Raw genomic sequence first — 19,586 nt, forward strand, 5'->3', positions numbered from 1 at the left:
GAAACAAAAGAAACAATCAAAAAAATTGACAAAACTAAAAGTTGGTTCTTTGAAAAAATAAATAAGATTGATAGACCACTTGCCACGCTAACAAAGAGAAGAAGATAGAACCCAAATTACTAGCTTATGGGATGAAAAAGGCAACATCACAACAGACAATTCAGAAATACAGAAGATAATTAGAAATTATTTTGAAACCCTATACTCTAATAAAATAGAAGATAGTGAAGGCATTGATAAATTCCTTAAGACATATGAACTACCCAGATTGAGTCAGGATGATATAAACAACCTAAACAACCAATATCAAGTGAGGAAATAGAAGAAACCATCAAAAGACTACCAACGAAGAAAATCCCAGGACCGGATGGATACACAGCAGAGTTTTACAAGAACTTTAAAGAAGAACTAATACCAATACTCTACAATCTATTTCAGGAGATAGAAAAAGAGGGAGAACTTCCAAATTCATTCTATGAGGCCAATATCACCCTGATTCCCAAACCAGATAAAGACACCTCAAAGAAAGAAAACTACAGACCAATATCCCTAATGAATTTAGATGCAAAAATCCTCAATAAAATTCTGGCAAATCGGATACAAAAACATATCAAAAAGATCGTGCACCATGATCAAGTAGGATTCATCCCTGGGATGCAAGGCTGATTCAATATACGAAAATCAATAAACGTTATTCACCACATCAATAGACTTAAAGATAAAAACCATATGATCATCTCAATAGACGCAGAAAAAGCATTCGACAAACAGCATCCCTTTATGTTCAAAACACTAGAAAAACTAGGGATAACAGGAACTTACCTCAACACTGTAAAAGGTATCTATGCTAAGCCTCAGGCTAGCATCATTCTAAATGGAGAAAAACTGAAGGCATTCCCTCTAAAATCTGGAAAAAGACAGGGATGCCCTCTCTCACCAATTCTATTCAATATAGTTCTTGAAATACTGGCCAGAGCAATTAGACAGACAAAAAAAATTAAAGGCATTAAGATAAGAAAAGAATAACTTAAATTATCACTATTTGCGGATGATATGATCCTATACTGAGAAGACACATAAGGGTCTACAAAGAAACTACTAGAGTAATAAATGAATTCAGCAAAGTGGCAGGATATAAAATCAACACGCATAAATCAAAGGCATTCCTGTATATCAGTGACAAATCTTCTGAAATGGAAATGAGGAAAACACCCCATTCACAATATCCTCAAAAAAAATAAAATACTTGGGAATCAACCTAACAAAAGAGGTGAAAGATTTATACAATGAAAATTACAGAACCCTAAAGAGAGAAATAGAAGAAGATCTTAGAAGATGGAAAAATATACCCTGTTCATGGATGGGCAGAACTAACATCATCAAAATGGCGATATTACCAAAAGTTCTCCATAGGTTTAATGCAATGCCAATCAAAATCCCAAGGGCATTTCTTGTAGAAATAGATAAAGCAATCATGAAATTCATATGGAAAAACAAAAGACCCAGAATAGCAAAAGCAATTCTAAGCAGGAAGTGTGAATCAGGCGGTATAGCGATACCAGATTTCAAACTATATTACAGAGCAATAGTAACAAAGACAGCATGGTACTGGTACCAAAACAGGCGGGTGGACCAATAGTACAGAATAGAGGACACAGAGACTAATCCACAAAGTTACAACTATCTTATATTTGATAAAGGGGCTAAAAGCATGCAATGGAGGAAGGATAGCATCTTCAACAAATGGTGTTGGGAAAACTGGAAATCCATATGCAACAAAATGAAACTGAATCCCTTTCTCTCACCATGCACAAAAGTTAACTCTAAATGGATCAAGGAGCTTGATATCAAATCAGAGACTCTGTGCCTTTTTTTTTTTTTGTACCAGAGATTGAACTCCAGGAAATTCAACCACTGAGCCACATCCCAAATAGTCCTATTTTGTATTTTATTTAGAAACAGGGTCTCACTGAGATGCTTAGGGCCTCACTTTTGCTGAAGCTGGCTTTGAACTTCAGATCCTCCTGCCTTGACCTCCCAAGCTGCTGGGATTACAGACATGCCCTACCATGCCCGGCAACCTTAGAGTAACTTAAATAGCATTTATAGGGAGGATCCAGCAGCTTGGCATTGCCCACAATGATGACACAGAAAACTGACATTGTTGTAAACAGAAACTATTAAAGCAATATGATACTCACATCTTTCATAAAAACATGTAAATATTCTTCGAAAGTGTGATTAAGGAAAAATGTATATATAATGCACAGACAAGAAACCAGAATCTCATACTTCATATTTAAAACTATAAGGATTTTTAAAAATACTGATCTGCTTTAGCAAAGTTTATAAAGAAATGGTTTAAAGAACAAAGATTAATTTTTAAAATATTTATATTTTAGTTATAGGTGGACACAATACCTTTATTTGTTTAGTTTTATGTGGTGTCGAGGTTCGAACCCAGGGCCTCGAACATGCTAGGTGAGTGTTCTACCACTGAGCCACAACCCCAGCCCAAGAATAAAGATTTTATCACAACAATTTCCTGTTTTCTGCTGATAAGTTTTTGATTGGTTATGAAAATTAAGTCCTTAGCTAGGTTTAATTCAAATATTTGTCCTAAAGTCTCTTTTTGGTTTATAACTCTGGTTAAATCAACTATTTTCACAATGAAACTATTGATATATTCTAAAGCTTTAAAATCTGATAGTCCATACTTGTAATATCCCAGTGGCTCAGGAGACTGAGGCAAGAGGATTGTAAGTTCAAACCCAGCCTCATCAGCGAGCCCTTGAGCAACTCTGCAAGACCCTGTCTCAAAATAAAACACAAAAAAGGACTTGGGATAAGGCTCAGTAGATAAGCATGCTGGGTTCAATCCCTTGTACTACTAATAGTAATTTTAAAATCTGATAGTCCACATATAATGCTGTAAATGAAGGTCATTGTTATGCTGCAGATCTGCAATAACAGCCCAGAAGCTCAAGGGTTAAAAGTATGGGTCCTGGGGTTGGGGATGTAGCTCAGTTGGTAGAGTGGCCTCGCATGCACAAGGCCCTGGGTTCAAACCCCAGCACTACCACTGGTGGGGGGGTGGGGAGGGAGGTTAGGCAGCTATTGGATTCTAAGGGCTCTAACCTTAGCACTGGATTAATCCATTGATGGATTAATCTGAAAACTGGATGAAGAACTGGGAGGTGGGACCTAGTTAGAGGAAGGAAGTAGGTCACTGGGGGAGCCCTGGAAAGCCTCTTCCATTCTGCTTTCCTGCTACCATGATCCTGCAATGGACTTGGCTCTCTGAGGACCTCTGAACTGTGAGCCCAAACAAATCTTGCCTCCCAAGTTGTTCTTGTCAGGCAATTTGATCAGTGATGAAAAAGCCAACAGAGGTAACTAAATTGTCCTGCTGTGTCTTGCTCTTTATGTAATAGGACTTTATGCATCTTAAGTACCATCAGTCATGTCTATAGTTTAGAGGCATCTTTTGTTTTGTCCATCTTCCACCTCAAGAATTTAAAGATTTTAATGACTAGCTTTTTTTCAGGTTTTCTCAGTTATACTGTTTACACAATCTAGTTTGCAAATGTAAGACATGATAATGTGTATACATGTATGCAGAAACACATTATGTTCCTAACTGGTATATAAGCATTAACTCTTATAGTCTACATTCAAAATTTTTACAGTTCTGTGGAATATACCTTTTGAAAAACACTCTAAAGATGTTATAAAATGTGATGATGAGTTTTCTGCCCAAATGGCAACACCTTGGTTTGCATACTCTAGCTAACACTCTCTAATGCAAATCTCTGACAGAATGATTTTTAAAGACAAATTGGGTTTTATTTGATTAGATAAAACTGATACAGCTAAAAAAAAGTTTTATCAGTTCAAATTCAGCACAAGAACTTGATTTGCTTTGCTGTTAATGCTTCCCTGTTGCGCCTGCTGTTGACAGGACGAAGCTTGTAGTGCCAGTTATGACGGTGGTTTCCCTACTTGTGAGCAAATGGCCTAAAGGCACCAAGCAAGTAACTGCACTTGTACTCCTAACACTGTACACGTGTCTCCTGGGGTAGAGGCATGAGGCCTGGGCTGAGTTTCAGCAGCACCTTGGTGGTACCCCTGAGGTAGGACCTGTTCCCTGTGGACAGTCAGGGCAGGTAGGCAGGATGGTGGGGCTCTGAAGCCCGCCTTCCTAATGGCAATCATTCCTCCCCATTTTCACTGCACTTCAGCGTGGCCACATGAGTGCAATGCTCCAAGCCTCTGAAAACGTGTCAACAGGAAGACCACAGTCAAGGGTTACCACAGGGAAAAAAGGGTAATTTCCAGTGTCAGCCCTGTAGTAAGGCCTCTATTCATCCCAACCACGAAGCCCCAGACTCAGCTTTTGGGAACTTGGGTTTGGGCAAAGCTCCTTTCTATTGGTAGAAAGATCTGCAATTCCTCAGACTCAGCATTGGCAGTGTGGTCAGGCCATCCTAGGTAGCTGGGAAGGTGCTGGCTGGGGCCTCAAGTGACACACAAGGCACTTACTATGTGATAATTTATTGGACAAAACAAGTCCCTGCTCTCCTGGGCTTCCATTCTAGATGAGGCTATTCCAATCCCACTGGACATCACAGCAGGTAGTGTCTAAGATGTGTTCTGCTGCCCTCTTGGGCAGACACATCCTTCCCAGTTCTGATGGGAACACCTGAGATTGTGAGAGGCTGTGTCACAAGGGAGGGGCTGAGGCTTAGCAGAGCTGGGGGTCCCAGGTGCCCTGTGGAGTGAGTTGGGGCTCTGGGGGGGCCCTGTGAGTCCATTCCATTCCAGCCCCATGTACACACATGTCTGGGCCAAGGCCAAGGCCCAGAGAGAGCAACTGGGTCACACTGATCTCACTCCTCTGCCCTCAGGTATGCCCAGCACTCCCAAGAAAAGCACCAGGAAAGAGATCAGAGTGGACAACAGGTGGCCAGACACAGGGTATTGGAGGGCCATGTGGGCCAGGTCGGGTGGCTTGCCTGTTCCCCTTCTCCATGCACAGAAAGCACCTACCATTTGCAGTGAATATGATAAACAGAGCCAGCACCACCCCGCCAGGGCCCAGGAACAGAGGACTGTGTCAGGCTCCTGGACTACCAGAGGGAGCCATGGAGAGGTGTTCCCTCAGCTCCTGCTCTGTTTGCAGCCCAACCCTACCAGGGCAGTCTGTGGGCGGGACTGGGCAGGCACCACAGCCCAGGCCTCTCAGAGGTGCTATGGAAAAGGAAAGCCCTCCTCCTGCATCACATCCTCCACTCTGGGCACTTGGCTGGGCCAGTGCCTGGTTTCTCAGCCACCTAACCCTTTGCCTCTGGACATGGTGAATGATGACCAGCTCAAGAAGCTGGCTTCAACCTGTCACTCAGTGCCCAACTCCTGGCCTCGCTGGAGATAGGAGCCCCTGAAGCACAGCCAGAGGGTAAGGCTGGAATGGAGGGAGGCTTACTGCATGTGCCCCAGGAATCAGGGGATGGGATGGGCCAGGTCAGAAAGGGGAGACCCTAAGGCAGACAGATGGGACACTCATCACTTAGCAGCCCAGGCTTCACTAGGAGGTGCTGGGAGATCCACGGAAACCTGCTCACATGGCCACCATCCAAGTTCCTGGCAGACTTTGCTACAGGCAAGTTGGAGGGATACCCCCCAGCCTATCTCAGAGTATTGTGCTCTCATTGTGGCTGGGCCTCCCCAGACCCATAGTCAAGACCTTGGGGAGATGGCCACATCAGACCTTCCAGGAGGTTGCTTCTGCTCAGCAAGATCACACCCCAGGCCATAAAGATGAGGATGGCTTGTATTCCAAGAAAGTCCTGGAGGAGAAGGCTACCCTGTGCTGGTGCCCCCGTGTGAACTCCCACAGGAACTACAGGGTGGTAGTAGCAGCCACAGCATCCTGTAGCTGACACAGCAGCTCCTCAGGCCCTGGGGAAAATGTGCTGGTGTCCACTCTCTGGAAGTCAGGGTGTATGACCATAGAGGCCAGCACCTCTGCAAGACGGCCAACATCAAATGCAGCCTGCTGGAAGCCCAGCCCTAGGCCTATGTTTTCCTCTTGAGCTGCTTCCGACCCCTGCCCTAGGACAAGAAGTCTCCTCTCAGCGATGACCTTGAGGAAGTGGTAAAATTCTTCAAAATTGATCCCTGAGCAGGATCTCATGATGACCTGGGCCACAGAGGAAAAGACAGTGAGCTTGTGGTCACACCCATGTCTGTACAGCACCCTAACAAGCAGTTCTCAGGGAATAACACAGTAGCCATGAGGCACAGATGCTGAGGCCAGATGGTGACTGATGGACTCTGAGTCATGCAACCTGGCCCTCGTGTCTGCCCCAGTCCCCAGACTGAGCCCATATGGGCACCCACCTGGCAGTGGTGATGCCAGTCAGGCATGGAGTCCCTCCATTCATGGACCTCCTGCTGTACAGCCCGGAGCTCCTGCTGCAGGAAGTGCCACATGTTGGCCAGGTTGCAGCCATTGACCCAATTGTGGTTGATGGAAATGGTGTCATCCTGGAGGGCAGGAGCAGGCTGGCTGAGCCCAAAGCAGAGGCAATGTCCCATAGCCCATATCAGGCCCTGGGCAGGGGGCCTCAACATGCCTATTCAGCCGGGAAAGGCCACTCCCACCTCCAGGCAGCATCAGCACAGCAAGGGTTTGAGGAGCGCACTCCTCAGGGCAGGAATTGGGCAGGGAATGGAACCAGGGGCTGGGACCTCTGCAGCTTCATCCATAGCATGGGGTGCTCTGCTGCCTTTCTGTGGAAAAGCAGCTAGACAGGAACCAGGTGGGCAGAGGGCTGGGCTGCCTAAGCCCACCTTACCAGATTGTGCACTTGGTGGTGCCACCCACTGGGCACAAAAACCACTTCGCCAGCCTCCTGTGTGACTTCGAGAGGTGGGCTGCTGTGCTGGAGCATAGGGTGCAGGCGTGTGTCCAAGAGTTTGGGGGAAGTCACATCATAGGGCAGGCTACCATGGCAGTCTCGCAGCGCCTCCTCCTGCCCCGGTGGAAAGAATAACCACTTCTTCCTCCCGCAGATGTTGGCGGACCAGCTGAAGGAGCGGAAGATGTCAGCATGGAAGGGTGACCTGTGGTAAGAGCTCACTGTTGGTGCCTTGCAGTTTCCAGGGTTGGCCTTGCTTCTGATGGGCTTCCAAGCAGAGTGGGGCAGCCACAGCTCTGACTCAGCCTTACCAGGTGCCCGGGGGCCCTGCATAGACGAAGCGGTAGTCATCCACATCCAGGGCATCCCAGAACTCATTCAGCCAGTCAGAGGAGAAGTACACAGGCAAGGTGAACACGTCCCCCAAGTCCTCTGCAGATGAGTCCCTGTGGAGAGCCAAGAGGCTGAAGAGTCCCAGTCTTCCTGGATCTACTGGACAGTGATAGCCCTGAGAAACCTGAGTTGAACCCCTCAAACTGCTGAGCCCAGAACTGCAAGGTGGAAGGTGGCTTTGGGGGTGGCCTGTGACAAAGCACAACTGACCCATACAAGCAGTGGGCACTCTCCCTCAGACCCAGAGCTCTGGTGTGTGCCTGTGCTAGGGGTTCTGGTGCTGTGTGGGCATCCTCCCAACTCCTGAATTGGGGGCCCTCTTTCACTTTTCACCAGTACCAGCAGACCACATTTTGCCTAGTAGATTCTAAGTGGCAGGCCCAGGCAGAAGGGCTATCCATGGACCCTCTCAACACTGTGCTGGAAAAAAATTCTGGACTCAAGCGCACATAACTGCTGGTCAGATGATGACAGAGCAGGGCATGTGCAGCAACAACCACGTACAGGTCCCAAAACACACAAGGGTCCCTCTGCCTAGCATGCCTCTGAGCTTCCAGCAAAGTCTGCTCATCCACAAAGATCCTGCTCAGGTGTCTCTCCCTGTGTCCTCCTGACTGTAGGACCCCATGTCTTCCTCTGCCCTTTTTGTTTGGACCTGTCAGATAAAATTCAGGAAAGTCAAAAGTTGAATTCCAAATACACAATGAACAATTTTCTAGCATACGTATGTCACATGCAATATTTGAGAAACACTTAGCAAATGATCAAGACCCATCTGTTTACCTAGTACCTCAAGCATAGTGCACAACCACGCCTGGGTCTGTGTCTGTCTGCACTGCTGGTTCAAGCGATGCCTGTGGGCCAGGACCAGCCTCTGGCTGAACCTGGCCCACTCTCCAAGCAAGCAGCAGAGTGATGGGGTGAGTTGGGCCTGGTGCTTCTCGTGACCTGGTGGGAACTGCAAGGGCCTCACTCCATTGCTCTGAGCTTTAGTTTGCACAAAGTGACCCAGGAATTTGTTCCCAGGTTCATTCAACATTACCTGAGCCCCACAATGTACCCACTGCTGAGGGTATGAGCATAATAGCCTTTTCTTGTGAAAGGCATACCCAGCAAGGGACACAAAATCCCAGGACCACCTTGGAGAGGTATGTATATGCTTCCCAGAGTGAACACTGTGTGTCTGGGTCTTGGGGTGGGTTAAGCTTTTCAGATGAATTATAGATGCCTCTCAGCTTACAATGGGCTCATATTCTCATATGTCCATGTTGAAAATACCATAAATTAAAAATACATTAATACGGTATGCTTGGCATGTGCAAAACCCTGGATTCAATCCCCAGCACCAAGAAACAACAACAACAACAACAAAACAATATCATTAATTGAACAAACATCATTGCTGAGTAACACAGCACACTGAAGACACTGTAGAATGATGAGTGCTCTCTATTGGAATGTGAAGCTTACTGGGAACTATGGATCAGACCACATACTGTTAGCCTGGGGAAAGGAGAGTCCATTCTCTTTAATTTCTATTGAATGCAGATCACTCTTGCCCAAGGCTAAAAATCCTATCAGGGCTGGGGTTATAGCTCAGTTGGTAGAGTGCTTGCCTTGAATGCAGAAGGTCGTGGGTTTGATACCCAGCACTACAAAAAAAAAAATAATAATAATTCTGTTCATCTGTACATAGTGCCTGGAGGCTGGGGTGGGGTCATTTTTAAGGTGAGGTAGGCCTCCTCCTTTGGAGAGACCAGCAAGGAGGCAGGAAGACATTAAAGACCATTGCATATTCCAGGTAGAGACCTGGCCTCCTCACTGGGGTAGAGAAAATGCCAGTCCCAGGGGATCCTCTTAAGGAAGCTGGGAAAATAATAAAGAAAAGGGATGAGACCACAGCCCACCTGTGCCCACAAAAAGCCCATGTTCTTTGTGGTGGCCAGCACTGCACAGGCCTGGTGAGGAGCTGACCTTCCCACCACATTGGAGACATAGGCTGGAACTCTGCTGGAGCAGCAGGCACCCTGTCAAAAAGGCCTTGGGAGGCATAGTTCTAGGGAGGTGCCCCATGGCCAGCATTCCCCTTACCTGCACACGTGCCAGTCCTTGAGATAGAGGCAGCCCCGGGGTGAGGAGCAGCCCCCCTGGACATACTCCAGCCAGTAGCTGATATACTCGCGGAGGGGCATGTGCTCTTTGGGGTTCGAGTTGTACTCCTGAACCCCACAGTTGGCAACTGGTACAACCACATCTCCTGAAGTGAGACAGCGAGACAGACTTGGCTGCGAGTTCTGAACGCAGGCCCCCCTCCAAACCAGCTGCAGGAGAATTCCCCAGGAGACCAGACTCCATTCCCTCCCTACCCTCCACGATGCCTTTCTGTAGTTCAGCTGAGCTCCCATGTCTCCTTCTCTGTCCTGGATCGCCCTGGGGGCCTGAGCTTCATCCTGGCTCTCTTTGCTTGTCTGGTGTGGGCTGTTCCTGTGCTCTCTGGGTTCTGGACACCTTATTGCCCCACCCACCTGAGCTGTGGTCTGGAATACATCCTGTATCCTTCCCCACCTCAGTCCGGTGTCCCTGGGCCCCGTGTGTGGTAGGAGCTCTGTCCTGGCCCTCCCTGTGTCCCCGGCTGTCCCTGGGTCTGGCCCTCCCAGTGTCCCCGGCTGTCCCTGAGTCTGGCCCTGTTAGACCAGGATGCAAGAAATGACCACTGACTCCAATTAAAATAAAATTAAAGCAAGCTTATTATTTCCACCGGCCAGGCTGTCTTGCCCATCAAAATCGTGGGAGCCAAGGGCAGCGGCGAGGCTTCTTTGCAGCCCAGTTTTATAGCCCAAAAAGTTACACAAAGGGGGGGTTACAGATAACAACACTGTGAGGAGCATAACACAAGTTTACATTTTTGCTGGCCCCGGCATCAGAATTTATGGAGATCTTAGAGACTCAGAGAGGGTCGTTATCCCGCCAGGGAAGGCCAGAATTTATGAGGCGTCACTAAGGTTTAGGAAAGGGTTGTTATCTGGTCAGGGAAAACCCGACATGGGTGAGTTCAGGGCACGGGCAGGCATTCCAATCAGCTTTACAACATCAACTAATGGCTAGGCCATACAGACATCCTAATATTTTTACAGAAACCAGAAATGAATCCTTCATAACTTGTGACAAGCTGGCTTCTGATCTAATGAGAGAACTAGGCTAGGTATATCAGCCCTTCCTGTGTCCCCGGCTGTCCTGGGTCTGGCCCTCCCTGTGTCCCGGCTGTCCCGGGTCTGGCCCTCTCTGTGTCCCCGGCTGTCCAGGGTCTGGCTCTCCCTGTGTCCCCGGCGCTCTTCCTCACCGTACTTCTGCAGCAAATACTCGAAGTCGGGCTTCCCCTCGGGCGTCACCCAGCGCCGCCGGCTGCCCCAGTTCTCGGTGAAGGCGCTGGAGAACACGCAGGGCCGGTTGGGCAGGAGGAATGCCTTCACGAAGTCGGCGTAGGAGAAGGTGGCGGGTTCCTTGATGAAGGCCACTCCGCTCGGCGCCTGCCCGCCGCCGCCATAGAGCTGGCCCCCGAGGTCCCGAAAGTGCTGCTCGGCAAAGGCGCGCGTCTCGCGGTCCATCGGCTGCGGCGGAGGTCCAGGCTCGGACTTACACTCCCCAAGGAAAGCAGAGGCAGAGAAGTCGCCCAGATCGCCGCGAGGTGGAAACTGCAAGACAGGGGCCGGAACCAAGATTCGGTGGCGCCGCGTTCCGCCCGGACCTCTGGCCAAGGCGCCGCACGCTTCCGCCTTGCGCGCATGCGCCCGGCACACTGCCGCTCTCCGCGCAAGCGCAGACTTCTTCGCCTCACAGCTGACCAGCTGCCGCTGAAGGTCGCTTCCGGGTCCGGTTAAACCCGGCGGACTTGGCACTCGGCTGCGGCCCGGTAGGCTCCTGCCCAGCCCCGGGATAGCCCGGCCGTCGTTGCTGACGCGGTGACGAGTTTGAGCCTTTCTTTACCCAGAGCCCCTAGGGGTCTCCTGGGGGCGGCGGGGCGCGGAGGGGCGATGGGGGCCTGAGGGGGCGGCCGGACGGAGGGAGACCGGGCCGGGGTCGTTGAGGGGGCCCTTTGGAAGGAGAGGACCATTTGTCCCGAAAGAGCAGGAGGCTCGGGAGGCTGGAGGAGCCTGGGGGCTGCTTCCAGGTGGAGCGGTAAGGGCGGCCGACTGAGTCGCGGGCAGGTTGGGGGCCGGCGTGCTGCGGCCCGGTGCTGGTGGCCTCAGTTCCCGTGGGCACGGCGTGGAGGCTGGTTCTTCCTCCGGCCCTGGGGATTGGACCCGGGGGCTGTACTACTGAGCCTTAGTCCCAGTCCCTTTTAAAAATGTCTGTGACGGAGTTTTGCCGAGTTGGCCTCGAAGTTGCTGTCCTCCTCTCCGAGTCTCCTGAGTTACTTGGGATTACAGGTGTGGCCACCACCCCTGGGGATGGAGGTTACTGGGCTGGGGCCTTTCAGGAAACTGACCCCGCACGCGCACCCCTTCAAACCCTGTCAAATCAAAGGTTTCAGACATGTCTTTCCGAGTAACATGCATGAGTTTAGTGAAGGGATAGGAAAGGGTAAAGGGGACACTCAAGGGAGAGAGTAGGTCCTCTCAAGAGAGGGACAGCGTGCCTCTTCTGCACTCCATTTTATTGGGGATCACAGTGAAGTTTCTAGGGAATCCCCCCCTTGACTTGACAGCAGGATGACATCGGACTTTACTTTCGGGTCCCCGCTGTCATGACAACTCTGTCACCTTGGCCTGTGGATTCTTTTTTTTTTTTTTAAGTTGTAGTTGGACATTTATTTATTTGTTTTTATGTGGTGCCGAAGATGGAACCCAGCGTCTTGCACATGCTGGAAGAGCTCTACTGCTGAGCCACAACCCCCTGGCCCATGGATTCTTAACTCTAAATTCTTACAGGTTTTATGGTTAGGAGGAACTATCCTTTATCTCCCTGAGTTCCAGGATCTGGTCTGTGGAAAGGGTCACAAAAATCTCCTCTTTCAGAGTAACTTGGATTCCTTTGAGAGACATTATTTCAAACTTGCATTTCTCCCTTAGGTAACATGCAGCACAATGGGCCCATTTTTATGGAATTACTCCCTTAACTTTTGTGTTACCACCAGTTGCTTCTGTCTGTCCTCTACCGTGGATGCCATTACTGTAGGCTAGGCCATGGTAGGAAATGGGAATGTACACAGAAATTAAAATGGAGAGAAAGACTCAGTCATAAGCCCATCCACAGATGACCATTTTAAAATTCTCTGATATAGAGCCTGTGTTTCCAGGCACGGTTGCGTTCACTCATTTAGCCCCCTTCCTTTCTCCCTTTTTTCTTCCCCTAGTATCTTCTTATGTAGGCATAATGTTACGTTGTGTATGTGTTTTCATTCTCTTTCCTGGATATCTGAAGAAATGAATGTTTTGTCTGCTGTTGAGCCCCTTGCTGGCCAGCAGCCTCAGGTGGCTTTAGGATGGGGCTTGTCAATGAAAGACTGACTGTAAATTGTGAATTTACGCCCCAGCCCCAGTTTCCAGGGAGGTGAGAGGGACTAAAGGCTGTGTTGATCAGTAGTGACAATGATTTTATCCATCAAGCCCATGGAATGATACCTACATAAAACCCCAAAGCACGGGGTTCTGAGAGCTTCCTGGTAGGTAAATGTGGGGAGGTTCCTGGAGGGTGGTGCCCAGGGAGAGGCCTCTTTCCATACCTTACCCCCACCTACCTACCTATACCGCCCCCCTCTCTCTCTATATAAAATCATCTTCATCTGTGTTCTTTTTCATCTGTGTTCTTTGTAGTATCCTTTATAATAAAATAGTAAATGCAAGTATTTCCCTGAGTTCTCTGAAACACTTGAGCAAATAAATCTAAATTGAGGAGGAGTTATTGGGAATACTGATTTATAACTGGTGGATCAGAAGCCCAGGTGAGTCAATCTGGGCTTGTGAGGTGGAATGGGGAGGCAAAAAGGGCTGGGGAGTGGTGGAGGGACAGCCCTCAGTCTGTGGGATTTGATCCTGTCTCAAGCATACAATATCAGAATTGAGTTGAATTAGGGAACATCCAACTTGTGTCCTCTGCTGAAATGCTGAATTGTTTGCTTCCTATTGTGTGTGTGTCTGTGAAACTCCCATACATGTGTCAAAGTGTGTTGTTAGAGTATAGGGGAAACCAATTTTGAGTTTTGTGTTTTGCACACATGTGCACATACAAATTTCTCTTAACACTCTATATATGTATATATAGTTTTCAAAAAACTTAACAACAAACTACGATCTTTCCATGTGTTTATTAAATGTCCTTTGGGTATTTGATTTCACTTGTGCATGCAGACTGGGGAGGCCAATGGGAAAAGTGGGGTGCAGAGTGTTTATAATTGTCTCAGTATGTGAGAAGTATGATTTATCACAGAATTTGCCTCATGAGGAAAGTATGTGTGATATTTTATATATATAATATATATATATAAATAAAATATATATATACACACACACACCCCATGGAATAATACCTGCATAAAATATGCAGTTACCCTTGTGTTACCACCAGTTGCTTCTGTCTGTCCCCTACCATGGATGTCATTGTGGGCTAGGCCATGGTAGGAAATGGAAATGTACACAGAAGTTAAAATGGAAAGAGACTCAATCATAAGCCCATCCACAGTTGACCATTTAAAATTTTTCTGGTATAGAGCCTGTGTTTCTAGGCATGTGTGAATTCACTCATTTAGCCCCCTTTCTCCCTTTTTTTTTTTTTTTCTGGGAGACTTATTTCAGGTTAACAGCATATTTTATGTAGTTATCAGTTTCTGCCCTGCCACCTCACCTCACAAGCCCAGATTGACTCATCTGGGCTTCTGACCCACCAGTTATAAATCAGCATTCCCAATAACCCCTCCTCAATTTTGATTTTTTTGCTCAAGTTAACATTTATAATAAATTAGTTAAACATTTACTAATTTATTATAAAGGATACTACAAAAATGCACTGGTATGTGTATTGATATATATATATATATATATATATATATACACACACACACACACACACACACATAAAAATAAATACAGTTCTGTTCTACTGGGGAATCAAGGATTGAACCTGGGATGCTCAACCACTGAGCCACATTCCTAGCCCTGTTTCATATTTTATTTAGAGACAGTGTCTCACTGAGTTTTGTGGGGCCTTGCTGCTGTACCTGGCTTTGAACTTGTGATCCTCCTGCCTTAGCCGTCCAAACCTCTGGGATTACAGACATGTACCACCACGCCCAGCTTTTTGTTTTTTATCCATGGTTCCTGGCTTATAATTCCCTTCACAGGGCAAACCATAGAAACTAGAATTTCTTGAAGATGTCAAAAATAATCTGAATAGATGGGCTTACTGGGTTTCCTCACCCTTTCTATTAGCAGTCAGGCCTGTTCTATAGTCTCCATAACAACTGGAAAGGAAAGGGTTCAGAGAGTTTCCAGGTAGCCGCATAGAGGGAGGTACCTGGAAGGTGGTGCACAGGTAGGGTGTAGAAGCCTGTACCCATTCCCTATGCCTCTTACATATCTCTTCATCTGTATTCTTTGTATTGTCTTTTATGATAAGCCAGTGAATGTAAGTAAGTAGTTCCCTAGTTCTTTGAGCCATTTGAGGAAATCCAATCCAAAAAGGGGTTATGGTTATGTATGGGAGTCTGTCAGAAGCACAGGCAAGACAGCCTGGGGCTTGTGATTGGCATCTTGAAGACTGAGCTCTCAAACTAGGATCTGATGCTATCTCCAGGCTGAATCAGAATTGGATCAAAGTAGAGTATGTCCTGTTGGTGACCCTTGTTGCAGAATTGCTCACTTGCTGGTGGGGCAAAACCTTTATAGTTTTTGGGGTCACAGAAGTCTCCTGTGTTGATTGTGGTGTGAGAGCAGAGGTAAGGCCGCTTGTTCTATTTTTTATTTTATTATTTTGAGACAGTCTCGCTCAGTTGCCCAGGCTGACCTTGAACTTGTTTGTGCTCCTCCTGCCTCTGCCTCCAGAGTCACTGAGATCATTTACCTGCATGCCCCCCCATGCCTGGCAGAACGTGTTGTTTGTTTTTTCCACACACAGTTTGAAATTCAGATAAGCATTTCCCAGGCTGAATTTCTGTGCCTGAGACCAAGTTCTCTGAGAAAGAGGAGGTCAGGGCCAGCACATCAACATATACCCCAAGATCTCTGGGGACAATTAAGTTCTTATCCACATGTCTAGGACCTTAAACTTTTTTTATTGGTTCTTTTTAGTTATACATGACAAAAGAATCCATTTTGATATAATTATGAAAATATGTAATTTTACTTAGGATCCAAGTCTGTGGATGTACGCAATGGTGAGATTCACTGTTGTGTATAGGACCTTGAACTCTTGAGCCAGATATTTGTTGCCATATTTCCCTTTATCCACATGGTGGCCCTCTGGTGTTAATGTGAGCACTGTTGTACATGTAGGAGGGAAGAGAGGTCTGGAATACAGGTATATGTCACTGAAGTTCCCTGGCAGAGCCAGGAACCAGCTAGTGATGCACATCCTTTGGCCCCACTCACACTTACAGTACTTGACTCTCTTGGGTAGTGCCATCCCTGAAAGAGCAATAGGAAAGGGGTTGAAGTTAGTGTTTTGGAGGAAGCGCAGTGGAAACAGCACACAATCAGCTCTCTCTGAAAAGCTAGCACATGCACTGTGAGTAGGCCATGGTGTTGGGTTGAAATGCCCTCGGACAGCATGACTGAGCCTTCCAGGGTGGGGCTGGGAACCTCTGAGGGAGTGGAAAGAGGATATACTGCAGAGTGGGAGGACAGGTAATGGGAAAAAGCCAGCTGCACTGCCCCACCACATACACTGCCCCTCTGTTTTCTCTTCCAGCCTTGAAATTTGGAGGTAGTGGGAGGTGTGTAAAATGTCTCCAGCTCTGCTACTTTGGAAATGAACTAAAAATAGGGTGTTTACTTACTGTTGAGTCTCACTTGGGCTCCTGTATGATGGAAATGCTGAAAGACATGCATTATGCCAACCATGATGTTAGTAGTGCTGGCCGTGTGACCAAGTACTTGTTCCCCAAGAGCGTCACTTGGATATATTAGCCCCAGACACCCCAGAGCTTCATGCCATGACTTCCCATGCTAGATCTGTGTTGTACACACAGGGTTAATGCAAGTCTTCAGGTTCATGTTGGTGCTGTGTAGGCTGTTCCAGCTTGCAGTAGGCAGCATCCCAATGATGACTCTGGGAATGGAGCATCACCAGAAAGCTAGGCAGTGTGCGAGGGAATGGATAGAGTCCTTATTTCCATGTGGTGGGATGTGGCTCATTCAGCACACATGCATGGGGGCCTGTTAGCTGTAGTGTTCTCTTTCTCTTGTGTGCAGACTTTAGTTGACAGCATTGTAAATGTGAACAAGCTCTGGAGTGTGGGAAAGCTTTGCTAGGTTCAGGGGATTAATTAGGAAGGGCTCAGGTGCCATTTGAGCAGAGGCCTGAAGTGAAAAGTGTCATTCATTTCCAGAGAGAATAGCTAGTGGAAAGGGCAGCAGAATTAAGCTGCAGAATGCATTTGGCTGTGGTGAGGAGTTGGACTTACTCCAAGTACACTGGGAAAGGTGTTTTTGTTTTTGTGGTTGTTTCTTTTTCAGTGACAGGGGTGCTAGAGATGGAACCTGGGGCTTTGCTGGTGTTAGGCATGTGCTCTACCACTGAGCTACATCCCTGTTCTACGTTGGGAAGGGATTTGGGCAGAAGAGTCACTTTTCATAATTCTGTTTTATTGGTTGCTGGGCAGAGAACAGGTGGTGGGGTCAGGATGAAATTGGGAGGTCAGCTGAGGATTTATTCCGGTGGATGATGGCCCTTCCTTGGAGAGGTGTGGATTAGGAGATGGAGAACAGTGGAACGCTGCCAGGATTTATGATGGATTGTTCAGGAGGATGAGGAAGAGAGGAATCTAGGGAAACTTGAGTCCAGTGAAGTCTTTATGAGAAGAGCACTTCTCTGGGGGCTAGTCAGGTAGGAGGTACTTCTTAGTTATGGATTGGCTGTGCCCAGCAAGTGGCCAAATGAGGAGCTGATAGTGGGGCTTGTCAACTGTTGCTTGGTAGGTGTGGTATGGAGATGCCCAAAGCCTACCAGATATTTGAGTTGAGGCCTAGAAAATTTAGGGCTTAATAGGTACATTAAGTAGAATGAGCATTGATTGAAGTGACATTTAGTGCCATGGTTCTGTAACAAGGACCTTGACTCTTCACTTTTGCCTGCTAATGTTTGATGGGTGGCTAAAAGCAAGACTGAAGACTTGGGCCCTTTGCCTGAATTTTGCATCCATCTCCTTTGCTTTAAGTCACCTTGGATTCCAGAACAAGATCTGATCTGATAAACACCTTGTGATGAGTCAAAGCATTGACATCTCTCTGTCTCCTCCCTTCCCCCTTCCCCTCTCTCTCCCCCTCTCCCTCCCATCCCCCTATTTTGGGTACTTAGGACTGAACACACTTTATCTCTGAGCTACATCCCCAGTCCTTTATCTTTTGAGACAGTGCCTTGTTAAGTTGCCGAGCCTTGCTTCAAACTTGCAATCCTCCTGCCTCACAACCTGCTGAGTTGTTGGGAGTATAGGCATGCGCCAGATGGCACTTTTCGTATCTGGGACAAGGCCCCACTGACCAATCCTGAGATTATGATGGACAGACTACACCTGATCAACATCATCTGCCTTGGCAGCTTCAAAAAGCCTCCAGCTATGCAAATCCCCAACCCTTGTTTTCATTCCCCTTTGTATAAAACCTCAAGTCATTATCAGCCCCCAAGACAGGGTTAAGGACATGGGTGCCCTTGTCTTCTCCGTGTAGCTGCTACAAAGTTTCTTTCATGTTTTCACCATTACCTTTTCTGTTTGGTTTTAGCAAGTGGCCATACTTGTTTTGTGGGATGCCCAGAATCAGGCCTCTGCCTAGGACTCTGGTATCCGTGCTCTTTTGACAAAGAGAGGATTTTTTTTTTTTTTAAATAGGAAAAGGCCATGTCCAGTTAGGCAGGTGTGAGTGGAAGGACCAGGAAAAGACACAGAAAACCGGTGCCTATACAACTTGGATGCCTGAGACCAGGAGTAGTGTACAGGAGGTCCTGACATGAAGACTTCTGGGAGTCAGGTAGGGGAATGCATTTTGCAGTGTTAAGAACAAGCATGGGCATTGGGTGGCCATCTGGAGGCCACTGGTGACTGATATGTCGGGGGAGTGATGGGAATAAGAGCATTCTGGAGGCACTTAGGTGTTGGTGGGGGGAGGTCAGAAAGCAGTGTCTCTTCTGGGGCTTGGATGATGGTATCTGAGGGAGACCTGTGTGTGTGGTTCTCCCTCTCTAGTACTGGGGGTAAAACCCAAGGGCACTCTACTACTGAGCTACATCCCCAGCCCTTTTTATTTTGAAATAGGGTCTCGCTAAGTTGCCCAGGTTGGCCTTGAACTTGTGTTCCTCCTGTCTCAGCCTCCTGAGTCACTGGGATGACAGGAGTGTGCTACAGCAAATGGCTGTGTGTGTGTTTAAGTTGGAGATCTTAGAGCATGTTTGTGAACTGATGAGGTGACCTAGGGAATGGCTGGCTGACTGCACACTGCAGGGCATGTCTGGCTGCCACGTGTTTGTAAATGAAGTTGTATTGGGACACCCACCTCCTTGTTTTGATGTGTTGTCTGACTATTTGTCCTCTACAGTGGCAGAGGTGAGTGACTATGGCAGACCCATGGCCTGTGAGATCTAAAGTACTTGTCATTTGGCTTATAACAGATCAAGTTTGCAGAACCGGGTACGGGGGAGATGCAGTTGTTGGTGCTAGAGAGAAGTGTGTTGGAATGGAGAGCTCAGGAGGAAGGCTTGGCCTTATAGGAGGGCAGGGACCCCCTTCCTGAGAAGTCTGCATGAGTGATTGTGTGTCAGGGGCAAGAGGTGACAAGGAAGGACATGGAGGTTTTGTACATGCTTGGAAGATTTCTGGTGCATGGTGGGAATGTTTTTTTCTCACTTCTGTCCTTCCACTTAGTGTCCATTTACTTTGGTTTTCTGGGAAAGGTGCCCTGGAGATCTGTGGTAGGAAAAGCTGTGGCCACACATTTTTCCTTTTGCTGCTTTCTTGATATTTCACATTTGAATACTTTTCTCCTATTTATTATCTATAATGTCATAAGGACATAAGGACAAGTGCTTCCTCATCTTTTATTTTTCTGTCTTTTTCTCTGAATTTTAAAG

The 19,586-nt window shown here is 47.4% G+C and overlaps 2 protein-coding genes across 11 annotated transcripts in view; one reads left to right on the forward strand and one right to left on the reverse strand.

Annotated features, from left to right (window-relative positions):
- The window catches only part of Snap47 (synaptosome associated protein 47), a 116,170-nt gene that overhangs the window by 35,658 nt on the left and 60,926 nt on the right, over positions 1 to 19,586 (forward strand). For 2 of the 7 annotated variants that reach the window (XM_078014590.1, XM_040272659.2), the window contains exon 1: positions 18,352 to 18,490. The gene's annotated coding sequence lies outside the window, so the exon portion shown is untranslated. Of the gene's footprint in view, positions 1 to 7,074; positions 7,131 to 11,080; positions 11,273 to 11,361; positions 11,490 to 18,351; positions 18,491 to 19,586 lie in introns of those variants that run through there. The other 5 variants (XM_078014603.1, XM_005341281.5, XM_040272660.2 and 2 more) reach the window with 5 other exon arrangements.
- On the reverse strand, positions 3,825 to 11,063 carry Jmjd4 (jumonji domain containing 4). 4 transcript variants are annotated; one of them, XM_078014637.1, is made up of 6 exons: positions 10,654 to 11,063; positions 7,857 to 7,968; positions 7,232 to 7,366; positions 6,858 to 7,125; positions 6,400 to 6,546; positions 3,825 to 6,199 (listed from the first exon to the last, which is right to left on the reverse strand). In XM_078014637.1, exons 1-6 carry the CDS (start codon positions 10,916 to 10,918, stop codon positions 5,900 to 5,902), a joined length of 1,227 nt encoding a protein of 408 aa, XP_077870763.1. In that variant the 5' UTR covers positions 10,919 to 11,063; the 3' UTR covers positions 3,825 to 5,899. The 4 variants fall into 4 exon arrangements, with proteins under 4 accessions (XP_077870763.1, XP_077870759.1, XP_005341339.2 ...); XM_078014633.1 differs by having other exon boundaries at positions 7,818 to 7,968; XM_005341282.5 differs by lacking the exon at positions 7,857 to 7,968 and adding an exon at positions 9,405 to 9,570.

The sequence above is a fragment of the Ictidomys tridecemlineatus genome, chromosome 1 (genome assembly GCF_052094955.1).
Source record: "Ictidomys tridecemlineatus isolate mIctTri1 chromosome 1, mIctTri1.hap1, whole genome shotgun sequence".
NCBI classification, from domain to species: Eukaryota; Metazoa; Chordata; class Mammalia; order Rodentia; family Sciuridae; genus Ictidomys; species Ictidomys tridecemlineatus.

Excerpts from the sequence above, each read along its gene's own strand:
- Jmjd4 (XM_005341282.5), bottom strand. The coding sequence starts at position 10,918 with ATGGACCGCGAGACGCGCGCCTTTGCCGAGCAGCACTTTCGGGACCTC. Across the intron at positions 6,547-6,857 it reads ACCACCAAGTGCACAATCTG|GATGACACCATTTCCATCAA; the intron begins GTAAGGTGGGCT and ends CCTGCCCTCCAG. Across the intron at positions 6,200-6,399 it reads ACTGGCATCACCACTGCCAG|GTCATCATGAGATCCTGCTC; the intron begins GTGGGTGCCCAT and ends TCTGTGGCCCAG.